The sequence below is a fragment of the Mustela lutreola genome, chromosome X (assembly GCF_030435805.1).
Source record: "Mustela lutreola isolate mMusLut2 chromosome X, mMusLut2.pri, whole genome shotgun sequence".
Classification (NCBI taxonomy): Eukaryota; Metazoa; Chordata; class Mammalia; order Carnivora; family Mustelidae; genus Mustela; species Mustela lutreola.
Window position 1 is genome coordinate 62,966,402 of NC_081308.1, and position 14,619 is coordinate 62,981,020.

At 46.6% G+C, this 14,619-nt stretch overlaps 1 protein-coding gene across 1 annotated transcript; it reads left to right on the forward strand.

Moving 5' to 3' along the window:
* The first annotated feature begins 2,308 nt into the window (after positions 1-2,308).
* Positions 2,309-13,087, forward strand: ARR3 (arrestin 3). The gene is made up of 16 exons (XM_059156802.1): positions 2,309-2,382; positions 2,650-2,680; positions 2,832-2,892; positions 3,091-3,135; positions 7,342-7,541; positions 7,669-7,728; positions 7,907-7,974; positions 8,639-8,774; positions 8,964-9,048; positions 9,316-9,388; positions 9,782-9,919; positions 11,442-11,525; positions 11,792-11,815; positions 12,004-12,056; positions 12,359-12,368; positions 12,939-13,087. The coding sequence occupies exons 1-16, from the start codon at positions 2,309-2,311 to the stop codon at positions 13,033-13,035; spliced, it is 1,239 nt and encodes a 412-aa protein (XP_059012785.1). The 3' UTR covers positions 13,036-13,087.
* Positions 13,088-14,619: the final 1,532 nt, after the last annotated feature.

The window sequence follows — 14,619 nt, forward strand, 5'->3', positions numbered from 1 at the left end:
AGAGTCTGGGCTTCCAGCTCTATCTGAAAATCCCTGAGAAGGGCAGAGTAATAGCAACTAAAAGACAAGCTCCTGGGGTGTGTATTGGCAAGGAATGGCAAAGGTTAACACAGTTTGCTGTACAAAAAGAATACAGGACAGCTGCCCAGCAGCCACAGTAGAGAGCAGGAGGTAGGGAACGCCCAGCCCTCTGAGCCATAGTCATGGCCATGCTCTGAAGAACATACTTCCTGTTGTGGAAGGTGGTGGGCATCTATGTATAGATACTAAAGACCAGCCAGCTCTATGAGGGGTTGAAGGCAGGGTAGGGTCCTGTAGTCCCAGAGATTAGAGGTTCTCTCTCTACGGTCTCTATGTCCACAAAGCCTGGACCTGCACCCTGTGAGGACAGCCAAGAAAGGAAGATTATTTTTGTTGCTGCCATTGTGGGGGTCCTGGCAGCTGTAGGACAGAAATATCTCTAATTCCATGAGTGGTCATATGAGGCAAGGGAAGCTGCTTAGAGCCTCTAGCATGGACTTAGTTTCAGGGATTGGGGAGAGTCAAAAACTGGGTGGGAAGGTTTGCTCTAGGTGGGAGTGATACAGATGTCAATTGCCTATTCCCTCCACATGCAACGTCCTTCCAGGAGAACCTGTCCCTGGGCCAAGAATCCTTTGTTACCTTCCTCTCCATCAAGAAACATTCGGAGCTCACAGACATGTGCACACACAGCACAACACAATCAGCCTCCCCTCCCCAGTCACCACTCCCACTTACAGGAGATTGACTCCTGCTGTGCACATAAGCTGGGATAATCAGGGTTTCTAAACAGTAGGCTTCAAGAGTCCCAAGTCCCACGTGGTGGGGGACTGAGGAAGGGGTACTCTTTCCCATACTCTTAGCCTTTGTGTGGCCTGTAATAGCTGATCAAGAGACATAGAAACACTAGAGGGTGACACAAGGCTCTCCTTTCAGAATCACAAAGACCCATACTTTGAGCCCTCCTATTTCTATCCCTCACCACGCTTTTCCTTTAATATCCCCGACTCCCCTTTGATCCTAGTCCTCAGATTCAAGGCCTCATGAGGCCAAAACCCTGTAGTTCCCTTTCGCAAGCTTCCCAGACTTTAACACCATCAGATTCAACCCTCTACCCCCACCCTGTCCCAACAGCAAGAACCTGCTAATCCTTAGCCACTAATCTTTTAGCCTTTAATCTGCTTTCCAAACTCTTGGCACCTGAGCTATTTATAAAGCAGTGTTTTATGCCCCCCCCCAACTCCATTCTCCTTCCCTGACCCCCACCAGTCTAAACATTCAAAGGACCTTAACTATAAGAGGCTGGGGAAGCGAGCATAGCAAACAGACCTGGAGACGGATGTGAGCCTCATTTCTCTCCCCAGGTAATAGTCCAAATTCCTCTATTTCTAGCCCATACTAGGTCCCATATCCTTTACCTTTAGCAACCCCAGGAATATATCAAGGAGCACTTGAGGGCACCTTTCTTGACACAATCAGCAGGCACTTGGGTCAAGACACCCTATGAGAGACCTCTGGAAATTCCCCAAATCTCACCCTTCAGTCCAGACCTGAAATGCAACAAAGAGAAACACTAGACAGACATCCCCCTATTTCTTTCTAAGGGTCCCCACTCCAAGGCCTAGTACCTGGGGACGTGGATGGGGTTAAGTATGGGAAAATTGGGGGAAGGTGAAGAGAGTGATGAACAGATGCAAGGAAGTCTTTCGACCTCAATAGAGATTTCTGCCACCAACAACCAAGAGAGTGAGGGCACAAAACCCTTCTCTCCCATGCTTTTTTTCCCTCTTAGCTGAGAGTTAAAGCCACTGTGAGGTGAACTCGGGCTCAGAATCCAAAGTAGGAGCAAAAGCAGGCAGAATCCATTTTTTCTTCATTCATTTATTCGTGTATCTAACAAACACATCTTGACACGTACTACTGTGTGCCAGGTGACGTCCAGCCTCATCCAGTCCAATTTTCCTCCAATTGTCTGGATGGAGGCATCCCTCCAGCCCTGTTCCAGACCAGTTCCTGCTCCATAAAGGTGCTCAAGAATGCCCCAGCTACTCCAGGAAACCATGCCCTTCCTGGAGAACAGACAGTATGGTTACTTGACAATTTGTAAAAATAGTTTTTCCCCCCATGTCTGGGATGGGTGAGAGTATGACTGAATAAGAAATCTTGGCAAGAGGGATAATATAAAGTGCTTGATGGTGGCGAGGTGTCTATTTAAGGAGGAAAGATTACACCACATTGGGTGTGTCTGGATGGTATCCCAGAATGGGGCAAAGAGAATAGGAACCAGATGACTGAACGTTCCTCCTTCTTTCCGTCTTCTCAGAAAAGGCACAACGTCAACTCCATGGCCAACATCTCAAGGTAAGTAAGAACTCCTTCTAATTCTCTGAATCTGTGATCTGTCCCTTACCTGAACCCAAGTACTTGCCTTTGGGGTAGAAGAGTTTCTAACCTCTCTTCTACTTACAATTTGAACTCTACTTCCTTTCATGCTTCTTGGGCCTCTTCTCCTAATCCTAGGAATATTTCCTTTTCTCCCCCACTTCCCTTCCTTTCCCCTCCCTTATTTTCCTCTTTCCTTCTCTCCCAATGACCCTCCCTATTTACTTTCCGATTTTCTCTTTATAGGGTATATAAGAAGACCTGCTCCAATGGGAAGGTGAGAGAACCTGGCCTAGCCGGGCAAATTAGAGGGCAAAAGGGGCAGGTGGGTACCACCTTAAAGGTCTCAAAGGGTTTTTGCTGGGGGTTTCAGGGGAATCCGTTCAAAGATGATTATGAGAGTAACATGCCAGGTTCTTCCACAACAGCTTACTCTCTACCTGGGGAAACGGGACTTCGTGGACCATGTGGACATGGTGGATCCCATTGGTCAGTGAGTTCAAAAAGGGAAAGAGCCTGGGGAGAAGGGAATGGGAGCCAGGAACTAAGAGAAAACCAAGAAAGGAAAATGCAGAAGAGGAGGCTAATTAAAGGGGAAAATGGGAGGAACTATTTCAGGGATCCAATTCTGTTTCATAGTCTAAGGCTTTTTCCTGACTGCGGTGCCCTCTCTCTCCCTCTCTACAGATGGTGTGGTCCTGGTTGACCCTGATTACTTAAAAGATAGAAAGAGTAAGTAAAAATTCTCTTGGACTTTGTATGTGCCAGGGACCCCAAACTGAAATGTCACCTATGCCGCAAGTAACCTGAATGAGTAGAGTGGATGAGTGTACCTGAGAGGTATAAAAAAAAACAAAAATCAGTGGGAACTGTGAATGCCTTGTCTGGTGGGGGCAAGCAACTGGGAATTTTAGCCCAGTGAGGCCAAATTTTCCGATTGTTGGAAAGGAACCGGAAATGAAGCACAGAATAAGACCGTCAGAGGCCCAAATTCTAAAACGATTATGGTACCTCTTTCCCAAATAATATTCAACATAGGTATATTTCTAAAACATAAATGAAATTTTATTTTTCAAAAGTACACAACATTTCCATGTGTACAAGAATTAAAAATAGTTTCTTTCTAAAATTTCTAGATTTCCTTATTATTTTTGGTGGTCCCCTTGCTTTGTTGCTAAACTGAACATGGGCTTATTAGACTGGCTATAGAAAGATCCAGTATTCCAGAAATCCATATTTTCATGCAAATTTCCTGATCTTCAAATGTTGGCAGCTAACTAAACGACTTTTTAAGGCCTGGATAGGTCAAAAAATTTTTATTTTTACTTAGGCTGGATGTGACCTTCAAACTGCCATTTTGGGACCTCTGGGATATATCTTTCCACCTCTCCTACATAGGGAAAACCCCCTATCTTTTTTAGGGGGGAGGGGAGCCCAAGTAAAGAAACAAAGAAAACAATAGCTCCAGCAAGTAACAAGAGACATTACTCTGGTCACAGTACCATAGATGAACATTACACTGAAATATTTTTGCACTGCTTTTTAAAAAAATTTTTTTTTTATTCTGTGATTCAGTAAGCCTGAAAATTGGGTTTGGCTTGAAAAAGGTTGAGAACAAATTGATGAATATTAGTTCAAACATAACCTTTAGATCCTGTGAGATAAAATAACCTTAGTCTTTCTGATTAAACAGTGTGGATGAGCAGTCCAGCCAGTTCTAAATATCAGAAGAATTCTAGGGAATAGCTGGTAAATTAACCAGCTTAAAACTCTCAATTACTCTGTATTCTAAACATAAATAAATAAATAGAATAGAATAAAAAATAAAAAACACCCTAAATCATTTTTCCAAGTTCCTACAAAATCTTTAGAATAACCTTCAGAATAACCTATAGAAAGAAATACTTAGTTTAGAAAACGCATGTTGATCCAGAAGGAGGATGTCTTTTCCATTTTGAGTCTTTCTTTATGTCCCTTGGTAGAATTTTTTATGACTATTCATTTAAGTTGGGTATGTTTCTTCAGTTTGTTCCTTGGCTCTTCTATATATCTTGTTCCTTTTATGAAGATGTTTTTATTCGTGAATTTTCTGATATTTTTTTCTCTCAAGTTTCATTTGTTGATGTATAACAGGCTTATGCTATATTACTGAGTGATAAAGGCCAGTTGTAAGGCAGTATAGATGTATTGTTTAACAAAAATCTATCTGGGATCTCTCTGTATTATTTCTTACAACTGCATGTGAGTCTACAGTGCTCTCAAAATAAACAATTCGCTTTCAAAAGGCAATGGCACAAAGGCCTATGGTAGTCTTGTGTTTAATTAGAGACATGAAGTGGCGATGCAGGTGCAAGAGATATTAACAGCAGTTATCTCTGCAGTACGTTGTATGACAGCAGAGCTTGGGTTTATTCTTTTTGTTTGTATTTTCTGGTTTTCACATGATTAAGAGGTACTGTTTGTCTAACAGACACAACCACAACCATAAGTTGATAACTTTAGAGCAGATGTTGAATTTTTAAAAATGAAAACGATCGATTTTCTTTTTTTTTTTTTTAAGATTTTTATTTATGGGGCACCTGGGTGGCTCAGTCGTTAGGCATCTGCCTTCGGCTCAGGTCATGATCTCAGGGTCCTGGGATCAAGTCCCACATCGGGCTCCCTGCTCAGTGGAGGGTCCGCTTCTCCCTCTCCCACTCCTCTTGCTTGTGTTCCCTCTCTCGCTATCTTGCTATCTGTCAAATAAAGAAAACCTTTTTAAAAATTATTTATTTATTTATTCATGAGAGTCAGAGGCAGAGGGAGAAGCAGGCTCCCTGCTGAGCAGGGAGCCTAATGCAGGACTCAATCCCAGGACCCCGGGATCATGACCCGCAGCTGAAGGCAGCAGCTTAACTGACTGAGCCACCCAGGCATCCCGAATTCACACATTTTTAAAAGTTTCTATTGCCAGACTGCCCTCCAAAATGATTGTACCAATTGACTCTCCCTCCTGCAGTATATAAGGCCACCCATTGCCCCAGTCCTTATAAATACTACCATTATTATTACTTTCAGTCTTCATTGTATCTTTTCAATATAGATTTACTTTCCTTGTTCTTAATTTGAAAAGCAGATATCCTGGCTGTTCGATATTTTGATCTCATAAAAATACGAAATAAGTTGCTTTCTCCTAGTGTGTGGCTGTTGGTACTTTTCTTTTCTTGTGGGTCAGGGCTTTTGCACCCCATCCCATATTCCGCTAGTTCACTGACGCAGCTTGCTATTTGCCCCTCATCTTAGGTACCAGCTGCATAAGTATGAATTCAATTATAACTATCCGATTTCTGCCAGTATTCCTATAACTGTCGTCATCATTCACATCTATAATTACAGTTTCCAAAAGGATTTCTTATACATCAACTCCTCACAGGAACTCCTATGACCTGGGTTGGGCATACGGAAGTCTGGCTTTTGGAGTCACACAGTTAAGTGACCAGGGCAGCTCTGAACTCATTTTCTCTACCTGTGAAATGGAGATAATACTTCAGAAGAGTCGCGCCTAGCTGACTCAGTCTATAGAGCATGTGACTCTTGACCTCGGGGTCATGATTTCAAGCCCCACACTGGATGTAAAAGTTACTTAAGAAAATGAATATTTAAAAAACAGTAATGATACTTCAGAGGATTGTTGTGAAGTCTAAATAACATATGCAGAGCTCCTGTTATTGACAGGTGAATTAACTGAGACTCACAGAACTCGAGGGATTCGTACAAGTCATACTCAAGCCGAGGTAGTCGGACCCTAGAGAATTCCGTAATAAATACCTTGTACCCACCGCCTGGCTTCCAAAAGAACTACAGAAACAAACTTGTCTCCCATGTGTCCTTCCCTAATCCCATTTCCCCTCCTTTTTCCCTCCTTCCCTCCCGGCCTCCTCCCCGGGAAACAACTATCCCGCATTTGGTGTTTATTATTCCTATGATGTTACTATACTTCTACCCATAGTTATATATCTGTGAGCAACTCTGGTATCGTTCTACATGCTCTTAAATTTCATATACACAGTATTGGATCATGGGTATCATTATGAAGCTAGCTTTCTTTTGACTCAATAGTTTTTTTTTGAGTTTTAACCATGCTGATACATGGAGCTCTAGTTCATTTAAACTCAGTTTAGCATTCTATTATATGAATATACCATAGCTGTATTACCCATTCTTTCTCTGATATTAAAATTATTTCTAATTTTATGCTACGGCAAATATAATATTGATGCAATGGACATTCTCATATGTATCTCCACATAAACATGAGCAAGAGTTCCTCTAAATTCTTCTTACATCATAATATATAAGCAGATTCAGTTTTACTCACTTTGGAGTTTCTTCAGAGTGTTTGTCCTAATTTACCCTCCCACCAGCAGTGTGCAATGAACTTCTATCGTTCCACTCCTTCACGAAGGAACTTCTAGACCTGAGCCAAAACCCAGAGTCGGATGCTTAACCGACTGTGCCACCCAGGCACCCTGACATGTTCTCACATCTCACTGGCCTTTCTATATCATGCCTCTCCATACTCTTTGCACACTTTTATATTGGGATCTTTAAATGATTGATTTTCAGGAGTTCTTTATATCTCACAAATGCGAAGATTTTTTATTGAAGTAGAGTTGACACACAACATTCATTAGTTTCAGGTTAGGACCGCTAAACTTTGGTTTGCTATGCATGGTACAAATGTTTTTTCCTGGGCTTTTGCTTGTTTTGTTGTTCATAAAGACTCCTAATGTAAAGAGGATTTAAATTTTACTGTAGTCTAATGTATTAATCCTTTTCTTCATGGCCACATGGTTTCAGTCATATTCCCTTGTCTCTCCATGTCTTCCCATGGGCCATTTAAGAACTTCCTATCTCCCTCAGGCATGATAAGTCACTCTCTTCTTCCTTTGCCTGCAGTGTTTGTCACGTTGACATGTGCCTTCCGCTATGGCCACGATGACTTGGATGTGATTGGTCTGATGTTCCGCAAAGATTTGTATGTGCAGGTGCAGCAGGTGTTCCCACCTGAGCCCACCAGCCCCCAAGGGCCCCTCACAGTCCTACAGGAGCGACTCCTGCAAAAGCTGGGGAACAATGCTTACCCCTTTACCCTGCAGGTACTAACCACCCCCCCAGTCCTGGGCAAGGTTTCCAGGGGGAGATTAAGAGGGGAAGCTAAAGAGGGAAAACAGAGGAAGGGGTTCCCTATTTCTCCTGTTTGCTGACCTCTTCCTGATTCCCCAGATGGCTGTTAACCTTCCCTGTTCAGTGACGCTGCAGCCAGGGCCTGAAGATGCTGGAAAGGTAAGGTCTGGGTTCTGAGAAAGGGAGAGAGATAGTCAATACCAGGAAGAGGGGCAGGTGGACAGGGGGACAAGACTGCTGAAACAGACCCCTAAGAGATGGGGTCAGGCATTTCATTAGAGACCCAAGAGGAAAGGATAGTCAGAAATGAGTTCTCTTTGCCCCTGCCCCCTTGCAGGCCTGTGGGATTGACTTTGAAGTGAAGAGTTTCTGTGCTGAAAACCTGGAGGAGAAAATCTCCAAGAGGTAGTCTTTAGTCCTCTTCAAAACCCCTGCCTCCAGACTGGGCTAAGAAACAGATCCTGATATCAGGACTGAAAGAGCCCTACTTGTAACCTCCATAGTAGCATCACAGCCGACTCAGAGGTCCAGCTCTGATTTCCCCTCTGGCTTCTCTTCCTTGCTCCAGGGCAGTCGGCCAGCTTCCCCTGAAAGGGCCAAAAACTAAATAATTTGGCTTTGCCAGCCCTATAGTTTCGGTTGCAGCTACTCAACTCTGCCATTGTAGTGTGAAAGCAGGCAGAGACAGTATGTAAATGAATGAGCCGGGCTGTCTTCCAATACGACTTTATTTATAGACACTAAAATTAGAATTTTATATAATTTCCACATGTCATGAAATATTATCGTTCTTTGAATTTTTTCAACCATTTAAAAATGCAACAACCGTTCTCAGCTTGTGGGCCATCCAAAAACAGGCAGCAGGCCACATTTGGCCAGTGAGCCATTGTTCACCGACTCATGGTATGGATGCCTCCACTGAGGGTCTAGAGGAATTTTCTGGGGGAAGCTCTACGCCACCTCCACCCCCACCCCACCCCAAGCAAGGACCAGGCCATGCCGTTGGCATGGAAAAAAGTCTGTGAGTCCCCAGGGAGATGTGTTGGCTAACCTCTTGGCCTCTACTCAGAGACTCCGTGCGGCTGGTGGTTCGGAAAATACAGTTTGCACCCCCAGAACCAGGCCCTGGCCCCTGTGCCCAGACGACCCGTCGCTTCCTTCTGTCAGCTCAGCCCCTACAGCTGCAGGCCTCGATGGACAGGGAGGTTTGTGAACCCCACTTCCTGACCTCTTACCCTGAAACCCCTCCAAAACTCTGATCCTTCACTGATTTCCTTCTTGGGTAGCCAGAGACGGAAGCCAGGGCAGCAACACTGTTAAGGAAGCAGGAATTCTGGGTCTCGATCTAAGGGTTCTCCCTCCAGCCTCATGATAAGCCTCTCCCTCTGCTTCAGGTTCACTACCACGGCAAACCCATCTCTGTCAACATTTCTATCAACAACTGCACCAACAAGGTCATCAAAAAAATCAAGATTTCAGGTGAGCTTCTTTTCCTATTCCCCCTGCACCTGGTTCCTAATCCACGGGTCTTTTTCCAAAATGCTGCCTCACTTACGCAGTCTGCATTCATCTAGACTTTCTCTCTAATGCAAGCTTACCAAAATGCCTATCTTTCTTTGCCCACAAGCGCATCTCAGTACAACATGCATACTGTACCCATATGTCGGGTCACATCTAAGGGCAGTGAGTTGGGGTTTTGAGGAAGACTGAATGATTATAGTCACGTGCTTTTCCCCGGCTGTTCAGTTGACCAGATCACAGACGTTGTCCTGTATTCCTTAGACAAGTACACCAAGACCGTGTTCATCCAGGAGTTCACGTGAGCTGGCACCGGGGCTGGGGGCAAGAGAGCCAAGGGGTGGGTTGGTGGGAAAAGTGTCAGGGACTAGAGGCAAAGGAGGGGGTTGGGGAAAGAAGGAAGAGGGTAAGAACCCACGACTGAGGAAAGTCAAGATGAGTGCTGGAGAGAATAAGAGGGATTCCCAGGAGAACTAGAGGGTGGATACCCACAAGAGGACCATCAAAACTCGGGGAGGTCAGGGGCATAAGGATTTCCCACCAGAGAAAAGTGTTCCCACTCTCCGCAGTTGGACATGCCCACTCTACTCTCTTGGCTACTCCAGTAGGTTTATGGAATTGTGCAATATGGCCTTGGGAATTAAAGTACGCATAACTGGCAAAGCCTAGCCTAAGTTCTTCTCTTCTTTTAAAGGGAGACTATAGGTGCTAACTCCAGTTTTTCTAAGAGCTTCGAAGTAACTCCGCTCCTGGCTCCCAACTGCCAGAAACAGGGCCTGGCGCTGGATGGCAAACTCAAGCACGGCGATACCAATCTAGCCTCCAGCACAATGTAAGCTCACACGTGAAGCCCAACCTCCATGTACCATCCCCTTACCCATTCTTCATGCTGTGCATACAGTTCTTAGCTGTTACCTGTTAAGGAAGCCTACCCATTTTTTTAAAATGTCCCTAGGCCAGTGTTCAGAGACCGCTGCAGGCCTGAAAGCCATCAGGAAGCTAAATAATGCCCATGGGACCAATGCCCAGGCTTAGGTCACAGGGAGCAAAAGAAGAAGCAGTGAGGATAATTCCCTGTATTGTATAATACTCTGCAGCTCAAAAAGCTCATGCATGTCTAGAAGTGAAAGACTAGGAGATGAGAAATGGAGGAGGAGGACGACCAAAAGAAGGAGAATGACATAATAGGAATTGGTAGAATTCTGCCCAATCATTCATTTTGGTCCTATGTCTTTGAAGGCCCTAGTGCTAGGTATGTCTTCTACCAAAAGCCATCTGCCACCATCTGATGAATGTTATTTGTCCCCTACATTTATCCATACCTTATCAATCTTGAGGCTATAGATTGTTACTACTATAAAGACCCTCAGAAATCATCCAAACAGTATGATTTTATAAAGGATCAGTATTCCAGAGTCATGAAGAGACTTTCCCAATATCCTACAGTTTTCTGTGTCTTATTTTCCAATCAGTGAGTTTTTCAGGGAGCACCTGTTACATGCTCATTCCTATGCTAAGCAATGTGGGAGGATACAAAGACATTTTAGACAGCCTCTGCCTTCAGTCAATTTATGGCCTAGGCAGGGAACAAAGAGGAAAGCCAATGCAATCTAAAGGTTAAATGTTTGTACACGTGGTTCAGATTAGAAATTCAATAGAAGTTAAAAGAAGCCGGCAGAGCTGGAGAGAGCTTCCTGGAGGAGACTGAATGACTTACACCTTTTTTTTTTTTTTAAAGATTTTATTTATTTTACAGAGAGTGAGAGAGTGCTTGAGAGGGGAGAGGGTCAGAGGGAGAAGCGGACTCCCTGCTGAGCTGGGAGTCTGCTGCAGGACTCCATGATGGGACTCAATTCTGGGACTCCGGGATCATGACCTGAGCCATAGGCAGTCACTCAACCAACTGAGCCACACAGGCGCCCCTGAATGAGCTAGATCTTGAGGCACATGTAGGATCTGGATAGCAACAGAAACAGAGGAAGGAAAGGACATTCTAGATTGGGAGCACAGCATAGGCAAAGGCCAGAAGGTGGGAAACTGCATGGCATGTTCTGAGCATGGAGAGAGGGTCCGCTTAGGTTGTATCCCTGGTATTAGGGAATCAGGGCAGAAGAAGTTAGAGAGGCTGGGTGAAGCCAGTTTGCTAAGGGTCATGAAAGCCACACCAAGTGGCTCTTCAGCAGAGGGTGACATGGTAAAACTGGACTTTAGGAATAGAAATGGAATTTCAGTGAGTAGGAAAGATGAGAGCTTGGAAGGTCTGTGAGAAGGCTGCACAGGAAGGGACTGAGGGAAAGAATGCTTTACTCCCCTCCCTATAACAAACACACAACAATTAATACTACCACCTCCAGTCTTCAACCTGGAATGGACAAGGAGCTCCTGGGGATCCTGGTGTCCTACAAAGTGAGAGTCAACCTGATGGTGTCCGGTGGAGGGTGAGTGATAGTTCAGGGTCTGTCTGGGCAGGGGCCAGGGATCCACACTTGTTTTCCCTCCCGTTGGACTGACCCAGTCAAGCTGTTTCCCATCCCTTCTCCCAGACCAGTTTCCCAAAACCTGTGTGCTCAGTGAGCAAGCTACCTTCCCTTCCAGAAACCTCTCCTGTGGCTGAGTTGGCCTTATGATCCCTTATCCCCCAGGAAAACTAGGTTGCCACTTTCCATTTCCAGCTGCTAATTTTACCATGTCATTCTACCCTCAGCATCCTTGGTGACCTGATAGCCAGGTAAGAGACTCCATGAGGAAGCTGTGGGGGGAGGGGACGGAGCAAGAAGGGGAAGGTGAGGACATAAGGAGATCAAAAGTGGGCCAAAGGAGAGCCCGAGGACATCCCAGGACCAGAAAACCGAGGGGGAGAGGTTTCAGGAGTGGCCTCAGAGGGAGATCTGTGACTCTTCTTTGGAATCCTCGCAGCGACGTCGGTGTGGAGCTGCCCTTGATCTTGATGCATCCAAAGCCATCACATGGTGAGGGACCAGGGGGGACTGACAGGAACGGTGGGCCTGATTGCGGCGACCAAGCCGTTCTAATCTCCGGAATCCCGGACTGGCTGTGTGGGTAGAGAATGTAGAGCAATGGGCAGATCGGGTTCCTAGGTTTTCAGGGGGTGGGTGGGTGCGTGGGTGCGCACAGGTACGCACCTTGGGGAAGGGAAGGGAGGAGAGGGTTAAAAAGGGAGGGGGGAGCGAAACAAGACATTTCTCAGTGGAACTGAAGAGCCCAGTGTCAGCTTCTCCGTGTGTCCCTCCCTCTCCATGCTTTGCTACAGAGGCTGCTAGGTAAGAAACTGTGAAGCCCGGAAACCCCATCCCCCTTTCCCCATTGCCACCCTCCATTTTATGACGATGGCAATGTTAAAAAGCTTCCCTGGAGTGTTGCTTTCAATACTGTGCGGTGGAAACCTATGGTTTAGCCTCGTGTCATAGTTCAGTGCTTTTCATACGCCCTCCACCCCCTGGTCTTCTCAGAATCCTCCTTTCCCCTCTTCCCTTCCTTACACTACCCCCCCCCCCCCCCCCCCGCCTTCGCCTTCGGTCTTTCATTCTACCAATCACTTCCCTCCCTCCCCCACCCTCCATTCTTGTTTCCCCTCCAGCACAATGGGTGGGTGGTGGCGGGGTTGGGGGGGGGACTTTTGTTTTGGGAGATGGGGGAGGGAGCGAAGGGAGACAAGCTTGAGTGGTCGATCCATGGGTTGGGGGGGTGGGGGTCGCTACCCAGAGAGGGCTTCAGATCTGAGTTGGAAGCGGAGAAGAGATCACTGTTCTGGAATCACAGGAAGGGAGGGAACGTGGATGATGCCCAGAGAGTTGTTCCTAACCCTGCGTTCCCCTCTGCTGCTTTGCAAGCTCTGAGGACATAGTCATCGAGGAGTTCACTCGGCAGGAGAACCGCAGGGAGGAGAGCCAGGAGGCTGTGGTGGTGGAGGGGGATGAGGGAAGCTGAACACCTTGCTCTGGTGCCTCTGGGCAGGAGCACCACTGTAACGCTCTAATAAATCAACTTGTCCAAGACGCGCCTGGCAATCTCTTTGGTATTTCCTTCTCCGGGAGGGTGATGGCATTACAGATAACAGCACCCTCTACCCCTGGCAGTGATGACTCCGAAGCATGTGCTTTTCCCCCAAGCAAGCCCCGACTTCCCTCTGGCTAAGCCACCTGCCCTCTGTGGATCCTTCAACTTGCCCTCTGGACCCTGGCTATCCCCCCCCCACCCTACCTCCGCAGCCCCCCCTTTCCCCTTAATGTCACTGCAGCGATCTCTCTCGGATCATCCACAGCTCCAGGCAGGGCCTGAGGGGGCGTGGCCGTGCCCCCAACCCCCGAGTCCATGTGCAAGGTGATGAGCAGAAGGACAGAGAGCACACCATCCACCTGCCGCCATGTACAGCCTCGCACGCAGGGCCCACGGCAAACCAGAGGCTTCTGGAAACCACTGAGCCGACCCCTGCACAAGCCCAAACTCATGTGCCTGGGGGAGCAGAGCAAGGAGAAGGGGGGTATCTGGGTGGGGCTTTGAAGATCGGGAGGTGTGACTGGGATGGAAGAGTGTCAGGGGCGGGATCAATTTCCTCCTCCTCACTGCGGGTGATGGTTGGCCCACTTAGCCACCTCACAGTGGGGAAGATACCACTCCTCACCTGCTTCCTGTACTACACCTTCAACTGTGCCTGCCCGGTGAGCCCACCAGCAAGACATCACACAGAACATTTTGTCCCCTCCTCAGCCAACCCCACTAGGGATTCGTCTCAAAGTTATCTATTGTAAGCATTGAGAAGTTGAACCAGGACAACCTTCTCAAGGGCCATTCCCCACTTCTGGTTCTAAGACTGCCTGGTATTGGAAGGAGAGGAGGGGTGCAGAGTACCCAACCCTGGGTTGCAGGCAGTCATTGGACTGGACTTCCTAAGATCATGTGCTTGGGAGGACCAGATACTGAGTGTTCACTCTCATATCACTAACTCTATACCTTGGCCCCTTATGCCTATTCATTAATGGTTGGGCAGCTCTGTCTTGGATTATCTGTGGATAAATCAGGGGGAAAAATTATAGAACCTCCCCAAATGACCAAACCCTGCTTTGCTTCTCGTTTTCTCTGCCTCCGTCCAGTCTCCCCCTGTAACACAGAGTCCAAGAGGCTTTGAATCCTTAAGTCGGCTGCTCCATGGGGTCTTCTTTAATCAAGACAGTATATTGTGATTGGATCTGTCCTAGGATGGTAGGCCACTTGGTTTGTGGCCGTAGCAGCCACTTTTCAAGGACACGGTTTCCTTGATTCTTTTTGGTTTGCCTTTTAAGTTTTAACCTTTAAAAGGTACGTTTCTTTCCCTTCTGAGCATTTTTTTTAAAGTTTTTATTTACTTGTCAGAGAGAGCACAAGTAGGGGGAGCAGTAGACATTGGGAGAAGCAGGCTCCCTGACGAGCAAGGAGCCCAATGCGGGTCTCGATTCCATGACCCAGGGATCATGACCTGAGTCGAAGGCAGCCGCTTAACCGACCAAGCCACCTATGCATCCCTCTCAACATTTG

Excerpts from the sequence above, each read along its gene's own strand:
- ARR3 (XM_059156802.1), top strand. The coding sequence starts at position 2,309 with ATGACTGAACGTTCCTCCTTCTTTCCGTCTTCTCAGAAAAGGCACAAC. Across the intron at positions 7,729-7,906 it reads GGCCTGAAGATGCTGGAAAG|GCCTGTGGGATTGACTTTGA; the intron begins GTAAGGTCTGGG and ends GCCCCCTTGCAG. Across the intron at positions 7,975-8,638 it reads GAGGAGAAAATCTCCAAGAG|AGACTCCGTGCGGCTGGTGG; the intron begins GTAGTCTTTAGT and ends GCCTCTACTCAG.